The sequence below is a fragment of the Monodelphis domestica genome, chromosome 5 (assembly GCF_027887165.1).
Source record: "Monodelphis domestica isolate mMonDom1 chromosome 5, mMonDom1.pri, whole genome shotgun sequence".
In the NCBI taxonomy this organism is placed as follows: Eukaryota; Metazoa; Chordata; class Mammalia; order Didelphimorphia; family Didelphidae; genus Monodelphis; species Monodelphis domestica.
In genome coordinates this window covers 219,733,962-219,761,206 of record NC_077231.1, presented here as the reverse complement: position 1 = coordinate 219,761,206, position 27,245 = coordinate 219,733,962, and the positions used below count along the sequence as shown (strand labels likewise).

The 27,245-nt window shown below is 37.1% G+C and overlaps 1 protein-coding gene across 1 annotated transcript; it reads left to right on the top strand.

Moving 5' to 3' along the window:
• The first annotated feature begins 17,215 nt into the window (after positions 1–17,215).
• NOBOX (NOBOX oogenesis homeobox) lies at positions 17,216–26,926 on the top strand. The gene is made up of 9 exons (XM_007504510.2): positions 17,216–17,582; positions 18,557–18,670; positions 19,569–19,675; positions 19,883–19,992; positions 20,118–20,212; positions 20,453–20,684; positions 21,269–21,585; positions 22,717–23,040; positions 23,415–26,926. Exons 1-9 carry the CDS (start codon positions 17,546–17,548, stop codon positions 23,438–23,440), a joined length of 1,362 nt encoding a protein of 453 aa, XP_007504572.1. The 5' UTR covers positions 17,216–17,545; the 3' UTR covers positions 23,441–26,926.
• Positions 26,927–27,245: the final 319 nt, after the last annotated feature.

Genomic DNA, 27,245 nt, shown 5'->3' with positions numbered 1-27,245 from the left:
GCTCGGGGTGTGGCCTCTGCCGCATGCTAGCAGCTACTAGGAGCCACAAGTGAGAGCTGGGTGTCAGGTGAGGGTCAGAGGCTGGAGAGCTGCCCTAGAAGGGCATGACAAGCCCTCCATACCAGAGATATTACCCCTCCCTGAGCACCCCATATACCCCAATGTATACATTAACCATAATGCTAAATATACATAAAAATTTAAAAGTTATAAGAACTATGATTCTAGAGGACAAATAAAACATCTAAAACAGTAATGACTGATTCATGATGCATAATGAAAAAACTCATTAAAAAGAGAAATGAAAACAAAACAACTTAATCTAATAGACAATAGGGGAGAGAGGGCAGATTGGCCAACTATTGAAGAGAATATTTTATTTTATAATGAAAGTGCTATGGGAGTTCATAAGTAGGAAAGATCTCTTTTCATTATAGTGCAGAGGAAGAGGACCTAGATACTGCATTTGAGCTACCTTAAAGAATAGATAGACATTTGACAAATGGAAATATAAAGGGACTTTCCAGATTATGGGAATGGTATTTCAGAAAGAGATGGATGTAGGAAATCATGAGATAGGCTAGTCAGTAGTCCAGTTTGGCTGAAGTAGACTATAGCTGAAGAGCAATAGTGTCACATAATTCTGGGAAGATTTTCTGGAACCAAATTGAGGGAGATCTTAAAACCAGGCTAAGGGATGCTTATCTTATTTGGTCACTAAGAAAAATTTTTAAAGGTATTTAAAATATCAAAGTGATGTATGAAAAAGAAAATCCCTTAGAAACTGATATTTGAGGGGTGGACACATCTCAATGGCAATGACAGCCTGGTTAAATCATTAAGTCATACTACTGGAGGCTTGTAGAAAAAGTCAGTATTTGAGGCTATGTCTAAAGATGTAAAATATGTATGCAGTATAAAGACAAGAAGGTAATAATGATATCTCACATTGATACTTGAAGGTTTTCAAAATAAGATATTCAGTATCTTATATGATCCTCACAATAACCCAGTGTATTACTATTATTCTAATTTGACAAATTTATGAACAAGAAAACAGAACAAAGAAGTTATTTGGATAACATCACACCATTAGTCAATGTCAGAGGTAGGATTCTCTCTCTCCTGGTTGCATTCTAGTATTCTGTTTTATCATATTACCTCCAGTCCACAAAATAAAACAATCAAGGAATATTGTAGCAAAATGCCAAAATGGGGAGAAAGTGGAAAATCCTTAAACTGTGATATTTGAGATTATAGAGTTAAGAATTTAAAAATATGGATATTTCGTAAAACCTTGTTTCCAGAGAGACTATTTTTGATCATTTTTAAGACCAGTGTATCTTCTTATCACTGGAGGCATGCTGGCTTTAAGGAATAGCATAATTAAGGACACAAAGGTAAGAATGAGTATGACTTTCAAGAAGAGACTATTACTAACCTAGAGACAGTTACTAGCCTGCAATGAAAGGTTTATATACGGAAGTAATATTAAAAGTTTGAATAGATAATGTTCAGAGTGTCGAGGGATTTCCCCTTCAGATGAAGAGTACAGGCTTTCCTCTGTAGTCAGGCAGTGGGGAGCTCTTGAATGTGACAGATTGAAAATGGTTTAGTATAGCGAGTCTGGCAATACTATAGGTGACACCATTTTGAGGTACTTGTGGGACTAATTCCTACTCTTAAGGGAAGAATAAGAAATGCTTGACGGGGGGAAATCACTCAAGGAATTATAGGAAAAAGACCATCAGGAAGACATTAATGTGTACCAGCCCATATGTCTACTTTCCTAATCCTGATCTTCTATGAGAATAATTTATATTTACATCAAGGACATCTTCAATAAAGATAGGAAATGAAATAAAAAAATAAAGATAGGAAATGGAAAAATGCAAGCTTTTGCAAATGATATTTTATAACAGACCAGGCTATATACTTTTATGGTCACATGATTTACTAAAGACTCTACTGCAATTGTTGAATACAAAAAAAAGAAAAAGCATTTGGTTCAGTAAAATATTGTGCAATCTTTGAAAGCTCTGCTCTAGAAAACTGTCTGGCATTCTTATGTCAGAATCACACCAAAATTCTAGGAATAAAAGAGATGATATCCAAAGGTCTCATGACAGAAAAGGCTGTCAGACGGAACTGATGGAGTATGAATACAAACAGTAGCATACCATTTTCACTTCATTTCTTTCATGAATGTTTTTCTTGTGTCTTCTTTCACATGATGAATATGAAAATATGCACGATAGCATATGTAAACATAAATCATGTTACCTGCCATCTTGGTGAGGGAAAAGGGAAGGGAGGAAAGGTGAGAACATGAATCACAAAATGTAAGAAAACAATTCTAAAAATCATATCTGCATATAAAAATAGCTAAATACGCAATTATAAAAAGAGATCAGCTTCCGACAAATGATTGGTTATTAATTTCAAGAGAGACATAGAAACAGGAAGACAAATGTTGCCAAAGGTGTTTGCCAATGTTTTGCAAGATGTTTAAGCAGGTTTCTAATGGAAGAGGGTCTCTGTTTATGGTGAGGTCCTCCAGATGTTCCTTTTTATGGATGACATTGGACAGATTTATCAACCCCAAGAATACTGTATAACTTTATAAATATATTTGAAATCATTCAAGAGTTTGACTTAACTAACCACAAAGAAAGAGCCAAAATAAAGAATGCCTTTTTTCTCAACTGATATGGAATGGAGAGCCCCACAGAGTTGATCCATTACTACGTATATCATCTACAACTACTGTAGAAAGCTAATTAACTAGAACCAGAATTGAATATTTGGGAAACTGTTTAATGTTTATAATGACCCCAAATCATTTCATTAAACAGAGGATCATCTTTAAAAAAATAACACCAATATTCATAAGTTAGGTTATATAGCTTAAAAACAAAACCCAATCTAATTCAGTGAGCATTGATTATGTGCCAACTATGTGCAAGGCATTGGGCTAAGTGGAGCAGATACAAAATAGAAAGTCCCTGCCCTCAAGAAACCAAGGTTCTATGGAGAATTATACAGCAGATAAGGATATATGTACATATATAATAATATAGGTAGAAATGAACACTAAAAATTAGGATATAGGGAGGGCAATCAGGGGTAGTTGAAGGAAACTAAGGTTTCTAAATGACAAAGCTGAAGCAGAGGATATAGGAGACAACTCCTGTTCCAAAGTACAGAGATGAAAGGGGGCATGCCAAGTTTAAGGCATAGAAAGTAGGCTAGTTTGACTGGAATATTCAGTGTTCAAAGGACAGAAATGGGAAATAAGCTAGGAAAAATAGGCTAGAGTCTGACCATAAAAGGTTTTAAAAGACAAAGTGCCAAGCGTACAATAACAGATTCTAAAAATTTAAATCGCTATTATCACCCAAAGGGAAATTGAGACACCCAAGGTGACTGAGTGAGCTGCAGGATATTAGAAAAGAAGAACTCTATGGGAGAACAGAAGGTAAAAAATATCATTAGAAAATGTCTAGGTGATTATCTGGTCAAAATAAATTTGGGGAAAGGGCAGTGAGTCAAGAGATTTGGAGGAATGCATTTTTGAAGAACCTGCACAAGAGTCACGGAGGATGAGAAAGAAGAGTTAAGTGTCAATCTATGATGTTAGAAGAACTATTGACAAGATTTGTCAAAGTACAGAGTCATTTGAAGTGAGGAAAAAAATTCAATTGGCGTGTCCACATAAGGAGCTAATATGGAAATTTGGGGGTAAGAAAAACATAATTTTGAATAAAAAGGAACCAATAAGACTGGGGTAAATGGGAATAATGGAGACTGTAGAGTCATATCCATTATTCTCACTTCATCCCTTTCCTCTTATCTTGATGTTTGTATTTCTGAGAGACAGGAGTAAATGAGGGGTGACTGAGGACTAGGTAGAGAGGTCCAAACGCCATAACCAGTTATCCAAAAGCTGTGGCATTTATGAGGAAAGTTATTGAACCTTCTGATAGGAGAGTCATTGAGAGAGAATCAGAAAATCCACCAAGAAACAATGCAAGTTGCTCAAGCTTCAATCAATTTCGACTCCCATTTGGCTAGTGAGCTGGGAAAACCAATTTCACTTTTAGTCCATGAGTAGCAGACAAGGACTAAGGAACTTAACCAGCTTCCTCACTTTCTCTCTTAGTCCCTGAATTTGAGAGTAACTTTCTCTTACTTTTATTACAGAGTAACATATTTGTTTCAGATTTTCCTTGGCTGTTACTGATCATTTGAGAAAGCATTGGAAGAATGATTAAGGTTATAATATGTCCTGCCTTTCATCAGAAGTATTATTAGTGTTGTGTTTTAAGCTCCATAATTTGAAAAGTATGTTGATAAGCAAGAGAGTGTCCAGAGTAGGCAACCAGGATGGTGAGAGTCATTGGACCTATGTTATGTGATGATGGGTTGGAGGAGCCAGTCATGTTTAGTCAGGAGAATAGATGACTCAAAGGAGATTTAATAGCTATGGCAAAGTATTTGAAGGAATGATCTGTGGAGAAGAGATTATACTCACTTATTTGGCCTCAAAACACAGAACTAGAGGCAATGAATTGAAGTTAAAAAGCTAATTTAAAACGTCATTCAGATATCATTGAACCACAGTGAGGATAACATATGATCTAGCTGCATCTACACTGAAGGACCAAAAGGCATGGAATATGATATTCCAGAAAGCAAAGGAACTAGGTCTACAACCAAGAATCAACTACCAAGCAAAACTGACTATATTCTTACAGGGGAAAGTATGGTCATTCAACAAAATAGAAGAATTCCAAGAATTTGTAAGGAAAAGACCAGACCTGAACAGAAAATTTGATGTCCAAGCACAGAACTCAAGAGAGCCATCAAAATGTAATTTAAAAAGAGGGAAAAAAGAAAAAAAACTTTTTCTTAAGGGACTCAATAAGTTAAAATGATATGTATCCATACAAGAAAAGAGGTCATTTGTAACTCTTAAAAACTGTGGTTATCACCTGGACAGCTAGAAGAATTACACTTAGAGGGAACAGTGACAAACTGTATAGGATGAAATAATAAGACATAAATAGGTATATAGATATATGTATGCATAAATGCATATACATGTATATATATGTGTGTATGTATATATATTTACATATATATACAACGAGAGCTAAAAAAGAGGTTAATACTAAAAGAAATGGGAAAAGAAAAGGGGGGAAATTTATATGTCACAAAGAAGCTCATGGTGGGAGGGGGGAGAATATCAATATACTGGAAGGGTAAAGAGGTTGGAGATAGGAAATACTCAACTCTTACATGCTTTGAAACTGACCCAAAGAGGGAAGAACAATCCAATCCACTGGAGCAGAGAATAGATTTATGCCCTATAGGGGAGTAGAAGGGTAACAAACAGACTGGTGGGGAGGAAAGCAGTATAAGGGAGGGAGAGGGTGGGGGTAGTTTTAAAAAGACTGAAAAGAAAATAAGGGGGGGAATAAGAAGGGAGGGGGGTAGAAAGAGAAGTAAAACAAGGGAGGGAACTAGGGGGGCTGATTAAAAACAAACATTGGTGTAGAAGGAAATAGTGAAAGAAGAAAAGGCAGGACTAGGAGTAGAAATCAAAATGCTGGGAAATACACAGCTGGTAATCATAACTCTGAATGTGAATGGGTTGAACTCAGCCATAAAATGCACACGAATAGCAGAGTGGATTAGAATCCAAAACCCTACCATATGCTGTCTACAAGAAACACACATGAGGAAGGTATATATGCATAGGGTGAAAGTAAGAGGATGGAGCCAAATCTATTATGCATCAACTGATAAAAAGAAGGCAGGAGTTGCAATTATGATATCTGACAAAGCCAAAGTAAAAATAAATCGAGTTAAAAGAGATAGGGAAGGTAATTACATCCTGATAAAAGTCAGTATAGACAATGAGGAAATATCAGTACTCAACATGTATGCGCCAAATGTCATAGCATCCAAATTTCTAAAGGAGAAACTAGTGGAACTCTAGATGAAATAGATAGAAAAACTATATTAGTGGGAGACCTGAACCTTCCTCTATCAGAACTAGATAAATCAAACCAAAAATAAATAAGAAAGAGGTAAGAGAAGTGAATGAAATCTTAGAAAAATTAGAGTTAGTAGTTATGTGGAGAAAAATAAATGGGGACAAAAAGGAATATACCTTCTTTTCTGCAGCACATGGTACATTCACAAAGATTGACCATGTATTAGAGCATAAAAACATTGCAAACAAGTACAAAAGAGCAGAAATAATAAATGCAAACTTCTCAGATCACAATGCAATGAAAATAATAATTAGTAAGGGTACATGGAGAGGTAAATCAAAAATTAATTGGAAATTAAACAATACAATTCTCCATAACTGGTTAGTGAAAGAACAAATCATAGAAACAATTAATAATTTTATTGAAGAAAATTACAATGATGAGACATCCTTTCAAAACCTATGGGATGCAGCCAAAGCAGTACACAGGAGGAAATTTATATCCTTGAGTTCATATATTAACAAATTAGGTAGAGCAGAGGTCAATGAATTGGGCATGCAAATTAAAAAAAAATAAAAGGTGAACAAATTAAAAATCCTCAGATGAAGAATAAATTAGAGATACTAAAAATAAAAGGAGAAGTTAATAAAATTGAAAGTCAAAGAACTATTGATTTAATAAATAAGACTAGAAACTGGTACTTTGAAAAAATAAATAAAATAGACAAAGTACTGGTCAGTTTAATTAAAAAAAAGGAAAGAAGAAAACCAAATTGACAGTATCCAAAATGAAAAGGAAAACCTTATCTCTAATGAAGAGGAAATTAAGGCAATCATTAAAAACTATTATGCCCAATTATATGGCAACAAATATGGCAATCTAGGTGATATAGATGATTACTTATAAATATAAATTGCCTAGACTAACAGAGGAAGAAATAGACTACCTAAACCACCCCATATGAGAAAAAGAAATTGAACAAGCCATCAAAGAACTCCCTAAGAAAAAAATCCCCAGGTCCAGATGGATTCACAAATGAATTCTATCAAACATTCAAAGAACAACTAATCCCAATATTATACAAACTATTTGACAGAATAAGCAAAGAACGAGTTCTACCAAATTCACTTTAAGACACAAATATGGCACTGATCCCCAAACCAGACAGGTCAAAAACAGAGAAAGAAAACTATAGACCAATATCCCTAATAAATATAGATGCAAAAATCTTAAATAGGATACTAGCAAAAAGACTCCAGCAAGTCATCACAAGGGTTATTCACTATGACCAGGTAGGATTCATACCAGGAATGCAAGGATGGTTCAATATTAGGAAAACCATCCACATAATTGACCATATTAACAAGCAAACTGAAAAAAATCATATGATTATCTCAAAAGATACAGAAAAAACCTTTGATAAAATACAACACTCATTCCTATTGAAAACACTAGAAAGTATAGGAATAGAAATGCCTTTCCTAAAAATAATAAGCAGTATATATCTAAAACCATCAGCAAATATCATCTGCAATGGGGATAAACTAGGAGCCTTCCCAATAAGATGAGGAGTGAAACAAGGATGCCCATTATCACCTCTATTATTTAACATTGTACTAGAAACACTAGCAGTAGCAATTAGAAAAGAAAATGAAATTGAAGGTATTAAAATTGGTTTGTGGATGATATGATGATTTACTTAAAGAATCCTAGAGAATTAACCAAAAAGCTAGTCGAAATAATCAACAACTTTAGCAAAGTTGCAGGATACAAAATAAACCTGCATAAGTCATCAGCATTTCTAAATATCTCCAACCCATTTCAGCAGCAAGAATTAGAAAGAGAAATTCCATTTAAAAACACCCTAGACAATATAAACTACTTGGGAATCTATCTGCAGAGACAAACACAGGAACTATATGAACACAACTACAAAACACTCTCTACACAATTAAAACTAGATCTAAACAATTGGAGAAACATTGATTGCTCATCGGTAGGACAAGCTAACATAATAAAAATGACAATCCTGCCCAAATTAATTTACTTATTTAGTGCCATACCCATTGAACTACCAAAAAACTTTTTTACTGAATTAGAAAGAAACATAAAGTTCATTTGAAAGAACAAAAGATCAAGGATATTCAGGGTAATCATGAAAAAAAAATGCAAAGGAAGGAGGACTTGAAATCCCAGTTCTCAAACTATACTGTAAAGCAGTGGTCATCAAAACAATTTGGTCCTGGCTAAGAGACAGAAAGGAGGATCAGTGGAATAGACTAGGGGTAAATTACCTCAGCAAGACAGTCTATGATAAGCCCAAAGATCCCAGTTTTGGGGACCCAAACCCACTATTTGATAAAAAAAAAACTGCCGGGAAAATTGGGAAGAAATTGAGAGAAATTAAGTTTGGATAAATATCTCACACCCTACACCAAGATAAACCCAAAATGGGTGAATGACCTGAATATAAATAAGGAAAGTATAAAAGCAAATTAGGCAAACACAGAATAATATACTTGTCAGATTTTGGGGGAAGGAAAGATTTTAAAACCAAGTAAGAGCCAGAAAAAAAAAAAACACAAAATGTAAAATCAATAATTTTGATTACATCAAATTAAAAAGGTTTTATACAAACAAAACTAATACAATCAAAATTAGAAGGGAAGCAACAAATTGGGAAACAATCTTCATTACAAAAACCTCTGACAAAGGTCTAATTGCTCAAATTTATAAAGAACTAAACCAATTGTACAAAAAATCAAGCCATTCTCCAATTGATAAATGGGCAAGGGACATGAATAGGCAATTTTCAGTTAAAGAAATCAAAACTATTAATAAACACATGAAAAAGTGCTCTAAATCTCTAAAAATCAGAGAAATGCAAATCAAAACAACTCTGAGGTATCACCTCACACCTAGCAGATTGGCTAACATGACAGCAAAGGAAAGTAATGAATGCTGGAGGGGATGTGGCAAAGTTGGGACATTAATGCATTGCTGGTGGAGTTGTGAACTGATCCAACCATTCTGGGGAGCAATTTGGAACTATGCCTAAGGGGTGCTAAAAGACTGTCTGCCCTTTGATGATGCCCTTTGATGCCATAGCACTGCTGGGTTTGTACCCCAAAGAGATAATAAGGAAAAAGACCTGTACAAGAATATTCATAGCTGTGCTCCTTGTGGTGGCAAAAAATTGGAAAATGAGGGGATGCCCTTCAATTGAGGAATGGCTGAACAAATTGTGGTATGTGTTGGTGATGGAATACTATTGTGCTCAAAGGAATAATAAAGTGGAGGAATTCCATGGGGACTGGAACAACCTCCAGGAATTGATGCAGAGTGAAAGGAGCAGAACCAGGAGAACATTGTACACAGAGACAGATACACTGGGGTACAACCAAATATCATGGATTTCTCCATTAGTGGCAATGCAGTGATCCTGAACAACTTGGAGGAATCTATAAGAAAAACCTCTATCCACATTCAGAGGAATGCCAGGGGAGTAAAAACACAGAAGAAAGACAACTGCTTGAATACATGAGTTGAAGGGATATGGTTGGGGATGTAGAGTCTAAATGAACATCCTAGTGCAAACATCATTGAAATAGGTTCTGATCAAGGACCCAAGTAATACCCAATGAAATTGTGCATCAGCTGCGGGAAGGGTGGATGGAGGGTAGGGAGGGAAATAAAGTGAGTATTGTAACCAAAAAAAAATTAAATTAAAAAAAAGTAGCCAATTTAAAATCTCACAAATAAATGAAGAAAAGCAGAAATGTCAAACACATCTTTAATGCGTTTAATACAAACCAGTAAAATTACATCAATTAATAGCCAATGAATAAATTATTAAAAACAAACTGAAAACTCAGTAACAATCCAAAAGAATGTGTATATCAAAGAGCAAATCATAGAAACAGTAATTTCATTGAAGTTAATGACAACAATGAGATAAATGCCAAATTTTGGTAAATGCAGCCAAAATAATCTTAGAGGGAAACATTTATATTTCTAAACACTTCCATCAGTAAAAGAAAGAACAGACTAAAAAATTGGCTACCTACTTTAAAAATAAAAACTGTAAATACAACAAATAAGTACAATGTTAAAATAGTAGTCCAGAAAAATCAAATATGAAATCCACAAAGTTGAAAATAAAAAATGATTATAAATTATTTTTCTGATGAAAAATCACACACAAATATTTTTTAAAAGAAAAAATTCCCAGTATCATAATGAAAAGGCAAATTCATGAATAATGGGAAAAAAAGAATTTTAATTGTGCTAATTACATGACAATAAAACTGTTAGTCTAAATGAATATTTACACAGAAAAAAAAAACCAAAATAATTGAACACAAACCAGTGAGCTTCTATAACTAAAACTTAGAAAAAGAAACTAAATGAACAAAAATGAACTCCCAAAGTGGGGTGTGGATGGAGCTCTCTGGGCAGATTTATAAGCAAATTCTATTATATATTTTTTTAAAAGTTCAATGTTACATAAACTATTTGAAAAACAGGAAAAGAAGGGATCCTTAGAGGCATATAAGGGGCCCAAAAGTGGAGAGAGCACTGAGCCTTGAGCCAGGAAGATCTGAGTTCAAATCCATTATAAGACACTAACTAGTAAACTAAACTAACCTGGGCAACTCACTTAATTTTTTATCTCAGTTTCCACATCTATAAGATGGATCCTCATTTACCCCTATTTCACAGAGTTGTGCAAAGGATAAAATTGAATATTTTTAAACCTTTTGCAAACTTTGAAGAGCTATATTAATGCTAGCTATTATTATGTGGTCTTGATGTCTAAACCAAACAAAGTCAACCCAGAGAAAGAAAACTATAGACCAATAACAAATGAATATTGATGCACAAAATTTGAATAAAATTATTAACAAAATGACCACTGCAATATATCCCATTATACCATTTATACTATGAGTGCAGGACTGGCTAAATAGCAGGAAAAATTGTAATGACCATATTAATAATAAAACGATAATTTAAAAAACATGATTACATCAATCAGTGTCGGAAAAGGCTTTGATAAGATACCTATTCCTATTTTTAAACAAGTAGAAACCACAGGAATAAATTTATCTTTTCACAATATAGGTAGTATCTATTTTAAAACCAAAATCCAGTATTGTCTGTAATAGTGTTAAATTAAAAGGCCTTCCCAATTAGATGAGCAATAAAACAAAAGTGTTCTTTACCAATATTATTATTCAATATAGTGTTAAAAATAGCTATAGTTATAAGTCAAGAAAATTAAATTGAGGATGCAAGCACTGGCAAAGAAACAACCAAACTTTTCTCAAATGATATGATGGCATCTTGGAGAATGGTAGAAACTCAGCTAAAAAAAAAAAAACCTAATTGAAAAATAACTTAAGCAAAGAATAAAGTAACCACACACAAATCATTGGCATGCATATATATAGAAATAGCAAGATAATTTCCATTGAAAATAATCACAGAAAATATAAAACGCTTGGAAGTCTACCAGATAATTGTACAAGAGTCATATGAACAAAACTATAAAATATTTTTCACAAATGAATACAGATTTAAATAATTGTAGAAATAATAGTGTTCATGAGTATATTGAGCCAATATAACAAAAATGACAATAATATCCAATTTAATTTACTCATTCAGTACCATAGCAAGCTACCAAAGGCTTATATTATAGAACAGGTAAAAATAATGGTAAAATTAATTAAAAACAGAAGGCCAAGAATTTCATCAATATTAATTTTTTGTAAAGTAGGAAGAAGAGGATCTAGTAAATCTAATAGATATCAAACTATATTATGAAGTACTAATCATAAAAACTTATCAGTGAAACATATTAGGTTCAACATATACAGAAACAAACAATATATTAGTCTAGCATTTGATAAATCTAAATATCCTAATTATTGGTGTGAGAACTCACTATTCAACAAAAACTTCTGGGTAAACTGGAGAGCAGTCTTGCAGAAATTAAGTCTAGACCAATGTCTCACATAATATGCTGATAAGTTACAAATGGGTACAGGTACCATAGACAAATTAGAGGAACAAGAAAGAAATTGTTAGATTTATGGGTGAAGCCAGAGTATATGACCAAGCAAGAATGAGAAAAGGTGTCAAAAGGTAAAATGGATGATTTTAATTACATAAAATTTTAAAGTTTTTACACAAAAAATCAATATAGCTGAAATTAGAAGAGAACCAATAAATAGGAAAATCTTTGCTGCAAATTTCTCTGATGAAGATCTCATTCATAAGGTACACAGGGAATTGATTCAACTTTGAAAGAATAAGAACCTTTCCCAAACACACATTTTCAAAGGATGTGAAGAGGTTATTTCCAGAGGAAGAAATCCAAGCTATTAATAGTTATGTGGGGAAAATGGTCTTAATGACTACTAATTGGAGAATTTAAACAATTAAACAAATATGAGGTTGGCAAAGTTGACAAAAAAGAGAAAATGACAAAGTTTAGCGAGGCAGTAGGAATAAAGGAACTTTGATGCACTTTTAATAGAGCTCTGAACTGGTCCATCCATTCCAGAAAACTATTTAGAACTATAACCAAAAATAAACAAACTGTACATATCATCTTAAATAGCAATATCACTAATAGGTCTGTACCTCAAGGAAATCAAGGAATGAGGCATGTACATGTACATGAGCCCCTCACGTACAAAGATATTTCAAACACTGTTTGTAGTGTCAAAGAATTGGAAATTCAGGGGATGACCATCAAATAGCAAATGGCTGAATAAGGTATATGAATGTGATGGAATAATAATGTGTTGGAAAGTTAATAGGAAGGTTTTAGAAAAAACTGGGACAATTTGTTCACTTCACTCTGAATAATTTCACACGAAGTCAGAAAAGCAATTTAGACAACAATTACATTGTAAATCCATTTGCCTTTGAAAGTCTTAGGAGCTCTGATTAAAACAGAAATCAATCAAGATTATTGAAGACTCAGGGTGAAACAGGTTACCCACCTCCTGATAGACTCGGAAAGAAGACAGTTTTTTTTTTTACATGGTCAAAGTAGAAATTTGTTTTGCTTGACTATACATGTATCTCACAGGAAATTTTCTTTTTCTTGTTTTCTCAAAGAAGGGCATGATGATGAGGGGGAAAGTGAGAGGGAAAGAATGAATCTGCATTTGAAAAAATAATTAAATATAAAATAAAAACAAACAGGTCACTTCAGGCATCATGTCAAGTATAATTTCTTTTTTTTTTTTAAACCCTTACCTTCCATCTTGGAATCAATATTATATGTATTGGTTCCAAGGCAGAAGAGTGGTAAGGGCTAGGCAATGGGAGTTAAGTGACTTGACCAAGGTCACACAGCTAGGAAGTGTCTGGGATCAGATTTGAACCCAGGACCTCCTATCTCTGGGATTGGCTCTCAATCCATTGAGCTACCCAGCTTCCCCCTCAAGTATAATTTCTTAACAATGAGAACCCAAAGTAGAATGGACTGTCTAGAAAAATAGTAGGCTTACCCATCTTGGAATCCAGCAGAAGTGGGATAGCCCCCTTTTAGGTATATTATACTGGGGATCCCCTTGGCTTAGGAGTTAGACTAGATGGCTGCTGAAGTTTCTTTCAATTATCAGTTTCTGAAATCACTGGAGATAAGTTTTCCCAGCTAGGGATGGTTAGAACCCTTTTTACTTTATTCTGTGTACAATCAACCATGTAATCACAGGATTCTAAATCTATGAATGTGGTAAAAAGCATATGGAGAGAATACGTAGATGAGGTGGGACCTCTAAGCTAAGTGGAGACAACAATTTTATATTTTAATATCTTGAGCAATAATTTATTTCATGTATTAAATTAATTTCAGATCCAGCCAGTGAGGAGTCTTGTGTCTGACTTGTGGTAGAAGGATCAGCCTACATGTTTTCAGGCTCATCATCCCCTTGTGGTCAGTGGGAATAGTGTTGAGAATAACTAGCAGGCCTGAACTGATGACTCAGCGCTATTTGGTGGTCTGTTACTGCATTCTCCAGCTGCATGATAAATAATGACAACCTACCAGATTCACATGCTTATGGAGTCAACTATACAAACTCTACAGCCTGGAGGACCCTGCCAAATTTACAACTCTCCTTGGGCAGGCAAAGGGAATGGAGAGAGAAAAGTAGTCATAAAAGAATAAGAACTAATAAAGTATCTTATCATGGCAACCAGAAAAGGAGGAAATGTCATGAACTTTAGATGTGGTCAACAATATTAAATGCTGCAGAAAGTCAAGCTAAGCTGTTTGGGATTCAGCTCCATTTGATTGAGATAGGGCTGAGAGAATCAACAAATAACTAAGCCCTCAATAACACATAACTGGGATTAGAAGTATAGTAGTGGTCCAAGTGGAGAAGAGGAAGCTGATAATGGGCTTGACTTGGAAGAACAGATAGTGGGTATTACTAAATTAGATTCAACCTGGAATGTTCAGGCCAGGGCTGGATGAGAACCCATATGATATATTGCAGATATGATTCCTGCATTGGAGAAGGGATTGGATTTAGTGATTTCAAAAGTCCCTAGCTATGCTAAGATTGTAATGCTACAGATACATCCTTTAATTTAAACCCAATAAAACCTATAGCTTTTGTGTACTTTTGCTCCTAAAGAATGACAAAAGTGGGAAAATCAAAGTAGGCAGAACAATGTTCCCCAAACCAATTATCCTTAAAATGAATTATTGGATGATAGTAACGGGAAAAAGAAGCAAACTAAGCTTTTTGTTTCACAGCAGAATATCTGCACCTTCCTTTGGAAAGGATGTAGACACAGAAATGCAAATCCAATAACATACTTTAGAGCACAGTCTCCTTACCAGTGGCAACAGACATATTCCTGTCAATAATGAATCATCGTGACTATATATTAGAAGGAAAGGTATTACTATAAAAGAGCTTACCATGAAGCACCGCCTTCCCCTCAATTTCCCTTAATGTCTATAACCCCAGCCATTGGAAATTTCTATAACAAGTCAGGGTGTTCATCAGATTATTCTTTCTGTGATATTTCTATGAACAGAGACATTAAAGAGTCAGCTATCTAGTGTGTCCAGAATTAGCCCTTGGATGCTCTCTCCATTTGTATCTGTGAGGAAGATCTGGTCACCAGGTGTTTTAAATGAAAATGCACAAAATGGATAAGCACTTGGTTAAGCAAATTAGAGGAAGGAAAGAGTTGATATTGGATAATCTAAACTTAGAATTGTCAGGGGACATATGTACCAGCTTCTTTACTGTTCTTGCCCAAGATACCCTTTAGCAAGACTGGACAGAATACTCTCTCTCCTCATCTTTACCTCCTGGCTTCTTGCCAGGACCAGATAAAATCCCATTTTCTATAAGAAGTCTTTACTGACTAACCCCCTAAATGCCAATACCTTCTTTCTCTCTATTATTTTGAGTCTAAAGTGGGAGGCTATGGTATATAATCTTAAATTAGACAAAGGACAAGAAACTCAAACATCTTCATATCTAAAACAATAATACTTTACATTTGCATAAGCCTTTACAATTTATAATGCACTTTTACTGTCATTTTTTCATTTGATCCTTATGACAATCCCTTGAAATAAGTATTGTTCTCATCTTCTAATTGGAAAAAGAAGGAAAACTAGCAATTTGCTAAAGGTCACATAACAGGTGAGTATCAGAGATCAAGGGACATGATTTCCAAAATATATTATACCTTTCTCTTAGTTGCCTGACAAAACAATACCTTCACATCATCTCCCACATGAAGATATTTAGGAGATTTTTTTAAAAATTAGAGTAATAAGGGTTATATTTTTAAACTAGTCAATGTGTCCATTTTGTTTTACTTAACTGAACTTATTTGTTATTCTACTTGGCATAAGAGAGGTTTTAAACAGGGTGGGAAAGGGTATAAAACATTCAAACTTTTAGAAAATGTGAATTAAAGCTGAAAGTCTAAACAATATTTTTATAGGTCACCACATAAAGCAAAATTTAAGAATAATCAAATATCAGGTTTCATATATTTTTGATAAAATTTCATTTGTGCCAATCCCAGTGGATAAAGAAAATATAAAAGAATCAGTGATCTTCCATTTCTCAGTTTAAAAAAAAAAATCAACTCTAGCTGTGGTGACAATTTTTTTTCTGCTGCTAAAGTCACATTTTTCAATCTACAATATTCTTGGTATCCTCATAATCAAAAGATTTATCAGCATCTAGTCCTATGGTATAAATTTCATATCAAATGGGCTAAATGACATCATTAATAGGGACAGTTGCTTTCTAGGCAACCCAGAGGCCATCTCAGTCCAGTTTAGAAATTCCTCTATTAATATACCCAGCCAATGGGTATATTAAAATAGGAATATACCAATGGTCATCCATTGCTTAAAGTCCTTTAGAAAGAGCAAAGCCATTACTTACTGAAGCAATTTATTTCACCTTAAGTAGAAAGTGTGCTTTCTTTTCTCACCTCTCACTTTCAGGAGATAACTAACATTGGCACCCAAATTAAATTTCTTCATTATCCAAACTTTTCTTGTCATCATTTAAATATTCCATTTCTAATCTAGGTATCCTGTCCAAGTGTCCCTGGCTGTTGTTTTAAACATTTGCTCCCATCAATATTTTTGCTTTAGATTGTCGATTCTTTTTACTTGTTTATTGCAAAACATAGTGGTGGATGCTGGAAGCTTCATAAACACTTGCCCTGTGAATGATTCCAGGTGGGAACACTTCTCATTTAGCTTCTACGCCAGTGTTCGTTGAAGAGGCAAGAGGAAAGAAGAAAGTGGGAAGCCCCCTGGGGACTTCAAATGAAGATGCCTTTCGTAGCCCTCCCTCCACAGGTCCCATGAGGTGAGGACCTCCCTCCACATTTCTTTTATGAATGTGGGCTCTCGTTCAAAAGAAGTAACAGTTTTCTTTCTTGAGTAGCTCTTTTCTCTAGAGTAAAGCAGCTTCTTTCCGTCCCTAAGCCCTGAGCCCGGGCTGCACCGAGCCCAGTATTCTCTCTGCCTCTGTGAACGTGTGTTTCTCTCTGCCCCTCTGGAGAGGAGCACCTCCATACCTTCGGGACTGGATCCGAAGTGCAGACACCCGAGTCTCCTTTTGAAGGATGTAGTCTCTTGACTTCCTACCACTTGGTCTCAAGAACTGCTGCCCAGAGAAATAGAGGAGAAGGGGAGGAGCCCTCTTAATTAGAATCGCACCTGAGCTTCTCTTTTGGACTTTTTTTTTTCTTTTGGAGAGGGAGGGGGTAGCGCAGTAAGAAAAAGGGTGAAATGCCACCGTTGCCTCTCCCCCACCTCCCAAAGGTACTCCTTCCTTTTTACTGCCCCCAGGCCCTGCCCTATGGGGAGCTTAATCTTAGTCTCGCCCTCAGATCCCCCGTGCTAGGTGCTAGTCCCACACCTGCCCACACGGCCCCACGGCTTCATTAGGAGCCTCCTGTGCAGCACTGGGGCATAGAGAAGGGGAGCAGTCGACTGGGCTGGGCGAGGGGAGCCTTGGATCATGGAACCAACTGCAGGAACTTCCAAGGAGTCCCAGGGTGAGCGAAGTGGGGGCAGGGGAGTGTAAGGACAAGGGAGGTGGGTTGGTGAAATGAGGTTGGGGGCGGAGGGGAAGACAAGAGTGGGAGATGGAGTATTTGGGACAATTGACCTAGAGGAGCCTACTTTAGGTGACCTCTAGGGCTTAAGGAGATGACTGTGGAGTCGAGTGGAGAGATTGGGCCAGTTCTATTTCCTTTTATTGTATCTATCCACAAAAGATTTGGTAGTAAGGCTCATTTTTCCTTTTTTTTTTATTTTTCCTTTTCTTGGGAACCTTTAATATCTTCCCTCCTCACCCTCTACCTGACCATTTATTTCTCCCATGTTTTCTCCTTCCCCAATCATAACCTCTTTGTGTGATGAAAGACTCTCTATAAAGATTTGGAGGTTCAAAGAAGGATCAGGACCCTTAAGGCAGAGCCATTTTCCTAAATGAGCTTTCAGAGCTCACCTTGTGAAGTGAGCAGTGTCTCCATCCTCATGGGCCAGAAGGTTGGAAAGGAGAAGCTGATCATGGAGGCAGGGAGGGAGCTGTTGCTACAGGGCCCTGTATCCCCTGTCCAGGATGCCCAGAGTGAGGAGCTGCTAGTGTCCTGTTCTGTCATGGTGGGAGAGGCATCACAGAAAGCTCCTAAGGAGCTGGCTAGAGGTGCCATCTTTGTGGGAAATGCATCTAGGGCATCCATCTCAGGGGCTGTCAGGACACACTCTATCCTAAGAAACAGGATTGTAACCCTGCCTGAATCACAGCAGCCCCTGGATCTGATAGATAGAAATATTTTCCAAGAAGGAGAAGTAGAACTGGGGAAGAGGTCTTACCCACTGGTCCCCTATAGACAAAATGAACTTGATACCCCAAGACAATTAGATAAGGCCTCGCCTCTTGGGACTGGTGGGGGACCAGACCCAGGTCCTACCACCCAACCCTTGGTGCAGTGTGGAACAGGCAAAGGGTTTTGCCATTTGACAGCCCTGCTCAGTCCAACAGCATCAGTGGGAAGCAGCCAGAATGCAATCCGGAAGAAGGAGCCTCCAGACACTCCCCCACAAATCCGGAAAAAGACCCGCACTCTTTACCGTACAGGTGAGTCCAAATAGATTCTATTCCCCTGGGGGTAAAAAAAAAAATCTTTATTTAATTTTATTTGGAGGTGGGTAGGCCTATACTGAGAGGATTAGGATTGGATTAGGATTGGCAATCCTTTTCCCAGTTCGGGTGCCCAAGAGGGCAAATTCAAGCTGTCTGTGAGCCCCCATTACCAACAGATAGAGTTGAGGGAGAAAGTGCTTGCTTTGGGTGGCTGGACAGAGGGGTGGAACATTCAAAAATATCCTTGGGTTCTATGAGGAGGGGGAAAATAGAGCTGCTCCCCAAGTGCTGGCTGTGCATGGGTGCCACAGCTTTGACAGCGAGATTATAGGGGATTTAGTTACCTTGACACCAAACCTCCCTTTTCTTTAGCCTCCTGGAAATTACAGTACCTTTTCCCCATCATAAATGAGATCTGCACCCTCTCAGTAGATGTAAAATTGTAAGGGAACAGGAAATTTCATCCTGATGGTAGGAAGAGGGTCAGGACAGTGGATACATTTATGGACACTGAAGGGGGCATCCCAACCTTATGATCTGATGCAAATAAGTTTCCTGTTTTCAAGGTCCCATCAGACAGTTGTGCAGAGACTGTGGTCCTTTCTATCGTAATAGGCTCATATAGTAGGACTCTGGCCTGAGAATCAGGAAACCTGTAGTCTGCAATCAGCTCTGCCAATAACTACTGGTATAACCTTATATGATGCTAAATGGTTACAGTATACTTTATGTGTTTGCCTTTCATATCTGGGCCCTAGTTTCCTGATCTATAAAATGAATGGTTTGGACCTGATCAGCTCTAGGGTTCCTTTCATCCCTCAAATCCTATGAATGTCTCCTTCCCCAAATTGTTGAATCTCAGTTTCTAGTATGCATCTCTATTTTCTTCCAGACCAATTGAAAGAGCTAGAGAAGATGTTTCAAGAAGATCACTACCCTGACAGTGACAAACGCAGGGAGATTGCCTCAGCTGTGGGGGTCACACCCCAGCGCATCATGGTGAGGGGAAGGTAGAGAGGAATTCACTCATCTGAAAACTAGTAGGGGGACAGGGAGAGGAGATTTTTTCTATAATGGAGAAGATATAGACTTTAGATTTGGGTCAGCTTCAAATATGATTCTGTTTCTATCATTTAATCTCTCTATTTCTATGTCCTCTTCTTGACTCTGTCTGGTTGTTTGTCACTCTATGGCTTCCTTTTCCAGGTATGGTTTCAAAACCGAAGAGCAAAGTGGCGGAAAGTAGAGCGACTGAGAAATAAAACCAATCTAGAAGCTTCTAACCCTACCAGTGCCCCTTTAGAAAGCCATCATGGGTAAGAATTCTTTTTGAGCTCTGTCACTTCTAGATGAAGCCTGAGCTCCCTCCCCCAGGATTGGGGAACTGAGCCTAGAGCTGGGAACCACCAAGGCTTTAATTGTTCATTTGTTCTGGCCTCAGCTCTGCTCCTGTTCTTCCATCCCCTCAACCCATAGTTTTGGAGCCTGAAAACTTCACTAATGAATTGGTGACTCCACCTGCCAATTTTCTTTCAGGTAAGTAACCTCCTTCCTGAAAAGGGATGTGGGTCCAAGAAGGCACTTCATACCCCCATGAGGGGTCCTCTCCGAAATCACTGCTCCCTGTGAAAACATGATCATGGAGGGAGGCTCAGAATAGTCATCTTTTGCAGTCCCATCACTTAAGTCCCATTATCAACCCCAGATACATTCATCTTTCCCCTCCTATCTTATGCATATTTCTTATATGTAATCTTATATATATTTCTTCCCTAGAGTCTAATCTACTATTGACATGTGATCAACCAATGTCTCTGAGTCAGCAGAGTGATGAGGCTCAAAGGGCAGAGGTAGCTCCTCTACTCCTCAGCCCCCCACCTGTCCGAAGAGCTTGCCTTCCTTTGACCTTGGGTCCTGTTCATACTCCACATCTTTTACCCCTCCTGCTGGAAACACCCAATAGTGATTTTAGCCCTAAAGATGGCTCCTATGGAACCTGGGAAGCAAGGTATGAGGGATGTTTGAAGAAAATTAAGGGGGATTTTTAAAGAAAATAAGAGTAAAAAAGAAGCAATGGACCCTGGGACAGAGCAAGTGGTACATAAGGGCTAGGTAAAGGAAAATTTCTCAATTGGATAGGTCTTATGAGACACAAGTATTCACAGTGGGAGAAAAGTGAAGGAAATATAATAAGAGAGAAATGAGTCAGTAAGAGAAAGAAAATCATGAAATAAAGAATGAGATCACCACAGGATATAGAAGCACAGAGAAAAGGTGGGAATTGGCAGTGCTTTAGTAGTAAGAACCATGATCACAAAGTCAAACCCGAGTTCAAGTCCTGGCTCTGATATTTACTAGCTCTTTGGCCAGTGACAAATCACTTGAGCCATTACAGAATCAAATTTCCCATCTGCAAAATGAGGATAATGATCTCTATCTACTTCATGGAGTTATAGGGAAAGAAAACACTCTCTATACCTTAAGATACTATGTTAAAGTTAGTAATTGCTTCTGTTATTCTGTTGCCATTATTTTCATGCAGCAAGTCAAAGGATATTAACCTGACACATATTCCCTTTCTTGTTTCCTCAGCACTACCTCACCAAATGCTTACAACTATTCTGAGCAAATGGAATCCCAGTATTGTCATCAAGGCAACCAGTCCAGACCCTTCCAACTCTCCCATTATCCACAGCACCAGCTTTTCCACCAGTCCCAACACCACCTACCTCAATTCCATCCTTTCCCTTTCCCTCTCCCCAGCACACTGACTCCTCCTCCACCAGGAGACTCTAGTGCTGCTGCCCTTCTTGCTTTTGCTTATGGTCCTGATGGAGAGACCCCAACAGGATTATTTCCAGGCCCTCCAGCAGGGCAGTTTTTGTTGCAGCAGCCCACTGGGAATATGGGTGAGTGAAAGCTTGCATTTAATAACTGGTTCAAGATGCAAAGAGAAAATATAGAATTTGGAAGTAGAGTTAAAGGGCAATGAGGAAGCAAGAAAGATAGAAATCATGAATGTTATCTTTAAAGAGGGATGATAGAGGTTTAATGAAAATAAGGAAGTTTAGGAGGTCATTTTCCTTGTCCCTAATATCCTTTCCAGAGGCAGCTAAGTTGCATAGTGGATAGTGTGATATGCTTAGAGTTAGGAGGACCTCTTTTGAATCCTACCTTGGATAATTGTTGTTGCACAGTGATTTTAATTGTGTCCAAATCTTTGTGACCCTATTTGAGGTTTTCTTGGCAGAGATAATGGAGTAGTTTGCCATTGCCATTACAGCTCATTTATAGATGAGGAACTGAGGCAAACAGGGTTAGTGACATGCCTAGGATCACCTAGCTAGTGTCTGAGGCTTTATTTGAACTTGGATCTTCCTTACTCTGAGTCCTATGCTCTATCCACTGTGCCATCTAGATGGCCATACTAGCAGTATAACTCTGGGTAAATCACTTAACTTTCATTTATTTAAATTGCCCTCTTTGTAAAGATAGGAATAATGATAGCAATCTTACAAGGTTGTTATGAGAATCAAATGAGAATGTATGTAAAGTTCTTTATAAAACTATTATTATTGTTGCACCTCACTGATTCCTAGGCTGTCCTTGGCTTTTTTCCATAGGTTTGTGCAGGGCCTCATTAGTTGTCAGTTACATAAGCATCCTTTTTTTCTATTATCTTTCATGTCAAACCCTGGGCATGATATCCTCCTTAAGATTTGGAATTGTTGAAAAAGTGCTTTCTTCTCTTCCCACCAGCTTCACTTTCTATTCTCTCTAGATTTTTGATATATGATAATGTACAGCCTATTTCCTATCTGATTTATACTGGTATTTTCAGTGTTTGAGGTTTCTAAGGTTGACTTATCATTGATGGAATACATAATATTGGGGGAATATCTAATCCTAAATTTGATCTCTAACCCAGTAATTGTATCTGTCTTCTTTCCAGAGAATACATTTAAACTAGTAGGATAGTTTGTAGTAGTCTAGTGTGTCCAGGCTACCTGATCTATTTTTGAATGTTTGGATATCTTTAGGTCCAGTTACAACCCTACAACCTATCCCTTGGAATGACCCCTGCTTGCCTGAACTGTCATTTCCTGGTTCACTCTGCTCCCAGAACTTTGGGCACCACCCTGCAGGAGGGAGCTACATACCTGACTTAGCTGCCCATGTCTTGGAGAGACAACCTTCACCAGGTTTCATCCAGCTCCTTGGAGGGTCTAAAATGGGCACTGAACTGCTCAGTGAGACTCAGGAAGAACTGTCTTCTAGCACTCAGGAACAAATGCCATTGCCAGAGGAAATTGGAGATGGAGTCAAGAACACTCACCTCCCCAGAGTTCCTATTGATGGAGATAGTGAGTAAGAGAATTCTGGGAATGAAGGGAAAGTTTTTCTAACTTCAGTGGGAGAATCACAGCATTTCAGAGTTGGCAAGGACTTTAGCATCCATTTCATCTAACTGATAGCCCTTAAAGAATCTCCTCTATAAAATACCTAACTAGGAGGTCAACTAACTTTGCTGAAAGATCTCCATTGAGGAGAGAATCTCAGTAATTCTATTGTGGGATATGTCTGTGAAGAGAAGACTCTAAACTTCTCTAGGGGAATGTAGATATTTTTATGCCTGGGTGAATTTGATGGCACAACATATTGGAGAGGACTATTTAAAAGAGAGGTATTGGGGCTAGGATAAAACCTACCATTTCTTTTTCTTCCTGCTTTTTTGCAGGTATTCCAGAAACAAATGAAGACTGAAAGAAAAGAAGAGGTTTCCTTTCCTGATTGACTCCGGGACTTTGAGTTATTTCTATGTTGTTTTGATCCTGAGAAGAGTTGATCCAGAACCTCTGACTTATGCAGTAAAGTTATTTAAATTAGGATTTCTTTCTCTAATTATCTTTCCCCCAACTCAACTCTAATTCATGGAACTCATGCAAGTTAAAAAATAGCAGCTGCTTTCTAATGAGACTAGGGTTTGTTTAGAGCTGCCTAAATACAAGTAATAGTTTTGGAGTTTCCCTTGTTGACCTGGATCTTGGCACCTTTTCAAGACAACTGCTTATTTATGATTGAGGAAAAGACTATTATAAGACTCAGCCTCAAGTTTGCCAATGAGATGAATACTACCCCTACTTGTAAGACAACTTTGAAATGGAGCATAAGTTCTGCCTGTTATATTTTGTAGAAACAAAACAGATTGTGTCTCTATATCCTACTAATAATAGTCCTCATGAGAATCAGAATAATCTTAATTTCATGGTATCACAATTTGAATGTTGTGAAACATGATTGAGGGGAAATGAGAGACTGGGGACATCTTTCGTCCTATAGATAAATCATAACTTATCTTTAGGCATCAAAGGCTGCCCTCCCTCCAACTTTTAAATATTTACTTCCCTAAACTAGAGTGGCCTAGATGTGTCTTCACCAACTCCAGTGTTCTAGAGGACTACATCAAAATTCACAGACCTTGCTGGATCTTCATGACATCTACTAGACTTGGTACCAATTAGGGATTGGGGGGTTCTTGGTTCTGGGCATAGACAGAAGGACATCTCAAAATAAAATGAATACTTTTTCACCCTACCTCTATCAAAAGAAAAACTGGGCATAAACCTAGGCAGGGCCACTGTCCTATGGGCAAGTTTTACCCTTTTCCTTTTTAGGTGAAGTAATTTTCCTTCCTCTAACCTAAGCCAGACTGGAGGGACTACTTCCTACAATTAAGAAAAAGAATAGTTACATTTAAACTGTGGTAGGGGTATGATGGGATATGAATAACAGGAAGGAGACCTCACTGGTTCTTAAGTTGTGGCAACTATTTCAATCATCCATTCTTTTGAGTCTTTGACTCTCAAATTTCTATATTCTGTTTGGAACTGAAAATCCCAATTCTAGCACTTCCAAATTCAGAGGCCACCATTATCTTATTTCAGATAGGAGAAAGGATGGGAAAGGATGCCGGCAGAATTTATTAGCTCAAAATCAAAGCCTTGTCCTTTGTTAGTTATGTGGTCTTGGGCAAATGACAAAGCCTCTAGGTCACACCATCTTTATTTGCAAAATGAATGGGTTGGACTAAGGTCCCTTCCTTTCTAAAGCTAAAGAAATGAATAAGGATAGAAGGGCAATGGAGAGGAGAAATAGCTTGAGAGAAGATAAGTGGGGAGCAGGGAAGAATAAGAGAGATGGATGAATGGGAGAAATGGTAGTCTATGAGATAATGGAAATGAGTTTAAGAGCAAAAAGGAAACAGGAGATGGACAACCACAAATATTGGATGAAAAAAATACGAAGAAAGGTTTGGTTGTGACATGGAATAGAAAGGGGAAAAAATGAAAGAGGGCAGAAAGATGGGAGAGCATGGAGAAGTACAAAAGGGAATAGGAAAATGAATGGAATAGGAAGACTGTGTGAGAAAAGGAAATATATTTGAACAGTAATATGCCAAAGAACCAAAAAAATGTTGTAACTGGAAATGGGTAAAAAAATGGTTATTATAATAATGGAAAAAGGGATATAGATCAAACAGAAGGCTGCTTAATATCATTTAGATTAAAAAATACTCTCAAAATCTGTTAACTCATTTAATCCTCACAAGCAAAGAGCATGTAGAACAGGTAGTCTCATTTTACAGATAAGGAATCAGTTGTGTGACTTTGACAAATGACCTTTCTCATTGTGAAAATGGTGAATTCTGTCTTCCTTTAGCCTTCTAACCTCACCAGATAATAGAGAGAAAAGCATAAACAAGATGAGATGAACATATAAGAGAGTCATTGTGGAAAGATAACACAGTAATCAAAAGACTAGAGAAATCTCTAAGACTTACTTGAAAGAGAAGAAGAGATTAATGACCATACAAGAAGAGAGGCATAAAAGTATAAAAACTAAGAGTGATGAAAAAAGCTAAATATGAGAAGGTGGGTGAGAAAAATAGAAGTGAAAATTAGCATTAGAGAAGGAAAAAAAAGAGCAATGAAAATGAAGGTGAGTAGGACCTGTAATCAGAAGAAAGGGTTGAGCAAGAAAATGGAGGTGTCCAACCTAAAAACTGAGGGGACATTGGTCATGAGAATTATTTGCCTTACCCAGTGAAAAACTGGGTGTGTAAAATAGAAATGGTATCTGTACGTGGTTTATTTTGCCATGGATTATCTACCCAGGGCAAGTGGATAGTGAGTAATAAATGTAATAGGATAATGTTGTTCAATAAGATAGTCTCTCTTCTATCTCCCCTTTCCCCCAACTTCCATTTTTATTAGGACAAGAATTTTGACTTATTCTACTTCCCCCTGGGCCATTTCACCCTCCTTAGGCAATTTGATGATCCCCTAATCTCTAGGGTTGGTTATATTAATGTAAAACTTAGTAGTTGCTTTGCCCACTACAGTGCAGAACTCAAGTTCAAGCGATCTGACAGCTTCAGTTTCCATGGTATCAGGGATAACTGATATGTACCATTGTTCTGCTGACTTCAGACAGTCATTTATAAAGAAGTCATCTTAAGAAATATAATGGGAAGTTTTTTTGGAGGGGAGAGTAGAAAGTTGGGGACTGTGGCTAATGATACATCCAAGGTTATTACATCCTTATAGGAAGTTGAATTGTTGATGAGACGTAAAGTCTACCTATGCAGGAGAAAATTATTACCAAGACACACATTCACTTGCCAAGGGTATCCCATAAAACTCTCTTGTGGCTCCTCCCTTCTCTTTTCACAGGGTAATATCTCATTTGGTGATATCGTCAGTTCCCACGGGTTATCTCCAAGCAGATGATTCCCAGATCTATTTCTCCTGCCCTAGTCTCTCTTCTGAGCTACAGTTGTACCTCTCCAATTGCATATTGGACATCTGAAACTAAATGTCCAATGGGTAGCTTGAACTTAATATATTCAAAAAGAATTATCTTTCTGCCTTAAGCCCTCCCCATTTCCAAACTTCCCATGTCATGATGTGATTGGTCTTCTAAAAGGAAGAATGAACAACCAGACCAAATTTAATTCCTTTGTCATAACTCTTCTTATCTAAATTCTCCCTAACTTTCTGGACTTTTTAAATACCTAACTTCCGTCCACACTATGATATAACGACATTGTCCTCCTTGCAGTTCTTTGAATATGATGTTCCTTTGCCTGTAATATTGTCTTTTGTTTTATATGATCTTGGCACTTGGATTAAAACAAAGATCTTGGTTTTGAGATTTACGGGAAATTGGCATTCAGGATACTAATTAAATGAGAACTTTTTTAATTGTGCAGCTTGGCAAACAGACAAAAAAAAAACACCTTATGACAACATAAGCAGATTCATGTCCACAACTTGGTAAGAAACTAACCTACTGCAAAGGGGAGGGAGACATGTTAGGAAGAAAATACTCTCAACTTTAGGGTTGAAGCAGTAAAATTATATTCCTTAAGCATGAATCGATCTGCTCAAGAACAGGCTATTGGTAACAATTAGGGAAGAGAAATTCCAAATAAGATCTGGATTTGATGGAGAAGTTCTCAAGGTCACAAGGTTTGGATAAAAGTTTAGCTTCTTTATCAGAGCCAGAA